Source organism: Rutidosis leptorrhynchoides, chromosome 3 (genome assembly GCF_046630445.1).
Source record: "Rutidosis leptorrhynchoides isolate AG116_Rl617_1_P2 chromosome 3, CSIRO_AGI_Rlap_v1, whole genome shotgun sequence".
In the NCBI taxonomy this organism is placed as follows: Eukaryota; Viridiplantae; Streptophyta; class Magnoliopsida; order Asterales; family Asteraceae; genus Rutidosis; species Rutidosis leptorrhynchoides.
Genome location: NC_092335.1, coordinates 677,299,329 through 677,302,741, shown reverse-complemented (window position 1 = coordinate 677,302,741; position 3,413 = coordinate 677,299,329). Strand labels below are relative to the sequence as shown.

Here is a 3,413-nt window from a genome sequence, read left to right as displayed (position 1 = left end):
TTCAAACCTGATTCATCAACCCTCATTCATTGCAGATTCAATCAAGAGATCACTTCAATAGTTTGTAGATAAACCCTAATTCCATCGTCAGTGTATCTATTTCGTCCCTAGATTCAATCAAGAGTTCCCTTCAAAGATGACAGATATTGAGGTAAAACCTAATTCGTTGTTGTATGTATATGTTAGTTTATCTGTATGTGTATATATGTGTATATATGTATATCTATGTATGGGTCCCTGTATTTATATATATGTGTGTATGGATGTATTTTTATGTGTGTACATGTCAGTATATGATACGTATCTGTAATTTTATATGTATATGTAAATGTATATGTATATGTATATGTACATGTAACTATAGATATAAAATTCTTCCATTGTTTTTGCTAAAGTGTATATATCTGTATATGGTTATGGGGATGCCTTAGGTCAGAAGATCACTTGCATACTCAACCATTCAAAGGGTCGACTTCCAAAAACATACACTATAGTCGACCCCATTTTGGGTCGCCTATAGTTGAATAAAACTTTAGTCGACTAAAAGAAGGTCGACTATAGTGTATTTGCTTTTCAATTGTATGTACCTGTATGTATGTGTATGTATATTAACATTTATGTATAATGACATTATCATTGTCTGATTACAGGTTTGGTTCGAGGCCAAGGTCACCATTCAAAGCAAGATGTCTCTTATAAGGGAGATTAAGAACAAACTCACTCCGGCTCAGACAAAGATTTTCAGAGAGACGTGTTTCGGTCATTGGTTAGATATAAAGTGTGATGACAATGATCCGGGATACATACATTGCTTATTAATGAATCAGACTGACCGTCCAAAAAAGTTTGTAATCAACGGACGTGAAATATGTGAGGAGCCAGAAGAGCTATGGTTTCGAGTTACCCAAGACCATGTCATTAGGTGTGGTAGATGTGAGTTTTGCTTGGTTACCGGGATGCGGTTTAGTCCAGTTACATCTTTTATAGATTGGATAGGTCAATAGAGGTCGGATTTTGACCACTCGGTTTCATCTCGTGTTTTTATTAAACGACATAGTGGTCAACGTCATATTTCGGAGTTTCACGACGCCTTTTTTAAAGATGAGTTGAAAGGAACTGACAAGGATAAGGTCATAGTCGCCATTGCGTTGATAATTAACTTATGCTTCCTTGGGAAGCAGTTGCGGGATAGCGTAAACGATGACATGCTTCTTTTATTAGAGGACTTTGAGTTGATGAACAAGTATCCGTGGGGTTCTTTCTTATGGACCAAACTTTACAATAGTTTGCATCACGTGTTAGTACCTTATAAAGAGAGGGTAGCAGATAAAACCCAGAAGGGGGTAATGACATACCATTTGAGCGGCTTCACTTGGGCGTTTAAGGTAGTAATCCGTACTTATGAATTTTAAGCAATTAACATGTTTCATATTTAACCAAATTTGGTTTTTGTTTGTAGATGTGGATATGGGAGGCATACAAACACCGAATAGAAGCATATGCTTTCAAGCCGGAAAGTGAAGGCATACCTCTTGGAATCCACTGGAAATGGAAGAAGAAAGTCATGGGCTGGAATGAGTACGTTGAGTTGATGCATCTCCCGGTGAGTATAATTATACCAAAATATTTATGTATCTGTATTTGTATATGTAACTGTATATGTATCTGTATATGTATATGTAACTGTAATTGTATATGTATATGTACATGTATATGTGTATGTATATGTATATGTATATGTATATGTATATGTATATGTATATGTATATGTATATGTATATGTATATGTATATGTATATGTATATGTATATGTATATGTATATGTATATGTATATGTATATGTATATGTATATGTATATGTATATGTATATGAATATGTGTATGAATATGTGTATGAATATGTGCATGACAGGATGATATCCCGGACGAAGAACGACCTCTCAATCGTTTGAGGCCCACCAAGATAGAGGTTAAGTGTGAGTGGTGGGTTGCTAGTGTAAACTATTTCAAGAACCCCGATGCTAAAGTACCGGTGAAGAAAGTTGATGATCCGAAGAAATTTGATGATGAGACGAAGAAGGAGTTGACGGATATGATTAAGAATTTGACAAAGAGATTAGATGACCAGGAAAACAAACATGCCAAGGAGATTAAGGAGATGAGTGATCGGGTTGAGGCTGGCATCCGTGTTACATGTGAGACACTAAAGATAGTGCAGAGTTTATATGTTTCTAGAGACTACCACAAGACAATGATTTTAAAACTCCATTCTATGATACAAAACCTACACCAACATATCCGTCAACAAGAGCAGGTAATTTCTTATTATATAATTCATTTATGCAAGTTAGTAAGTTATATAAACTGTCCAGTGTGCAGATGAGTAGTCGACCCTTCATTGGATCGACTATCACCACGTTTACATTGTAGTCGACCATTAACTAGGTCGACTATATTACATTTATACTATAGTTGACCCTTGTCAAGGTTGACTATATATATGACTTTCTGATGACTTACTGCTGTGTGTTTCTGTTACAGGATGATGGTGGTTTCATTGGTGGATATGTGTCAGATGTTGAAGTTCAGACAACCAAGAAAGATATGTTTGATAATGTGAAGGTTGCTTCACCGGTTTATGTGAGGAGAAGCAAAAGGGACCGTCGGGTTGCATGGGCAAGGATGTCTCCCTTCGTTACACCGTCACAAATGATCAAAAAGGGTGCTAAAAGAAAGCCTAACATGCCAGAGAAAGAAATCCCGATAAAACAACAGAAGACGGGGAGACTGAGTGCTCCGGTAGTGCCTGATAATGTTATTCTAGAAATCATTGATGATTTGATTCATAAGTCTGGACTTATCTATCCTGGCCCTTCCACATTATATCATGATGAAAGGAATCTGGACGGCCCTAAGACACCGGAAGAGATGATGACTCCACATTACGAATGCTTATCGGTATTTGTTCGGGGCCTTTCCGACAGATTTATATTCATCACTGACGAGTTTTGGGAGCGGATCTACAACAAATTTGAAGGCGGTTACTTAGATAACTTTGTAAGTGTTTTATAAACTTATTATTAAAGTGGTCGACATTTAACTCCGCTAACTTGAGATTGACTAACTGATTGTTAATTTCAGAATATTAATGGTTGGGGATCTATGTTGTTGTGGTGGAGCTACCGTTTAGATCAAATGGATTTTCAGCCACTAAAGGACCGCCAAAGATGTACGATCATGCCGGTCGACATGATTAAGTGGATGGGGATTTTTACACCAATCCCAATATTACTTGTTATGCAGACGGATCGAGACTCCCTTTCCCACATTGGTCGAAGTGTCAGAAGGTTACAATATCAAATACATATACATATACAGTTTAAATATACATTGACATATACATTCAGGTGGGA

At 36.7% G+C, this 3,413-nt stretch overlaps 1 protein-coding gene across 1 annotated transcript; it reads left to right on the top strand.

Moving 5' to 3' along the window:
- Positions 1 to 686: 686 nt before the first annotated feature.
- Positions 687 to 2,915, top strand: LOC139902652 (uncharacterized). Its single transcript, XM_071885258.1, has 6 exons — positions 687 to 914; positions 1,005 to 1,385; positions 1,460 to 1,603; positions 1,913 to 2,314; positions 2,542 to 2,814; positions 2,898 to 2,915. Exons 1-6 carry the CDS (start codon positions 687 to 689, stop codon positions 2,913 to 2,915), a joined length of 1,446 nt encoding a protein of 481 aa, XP_071741359.1.
- Positions 2,916 to 3,413: the final 498 nt, after the last annotated feature.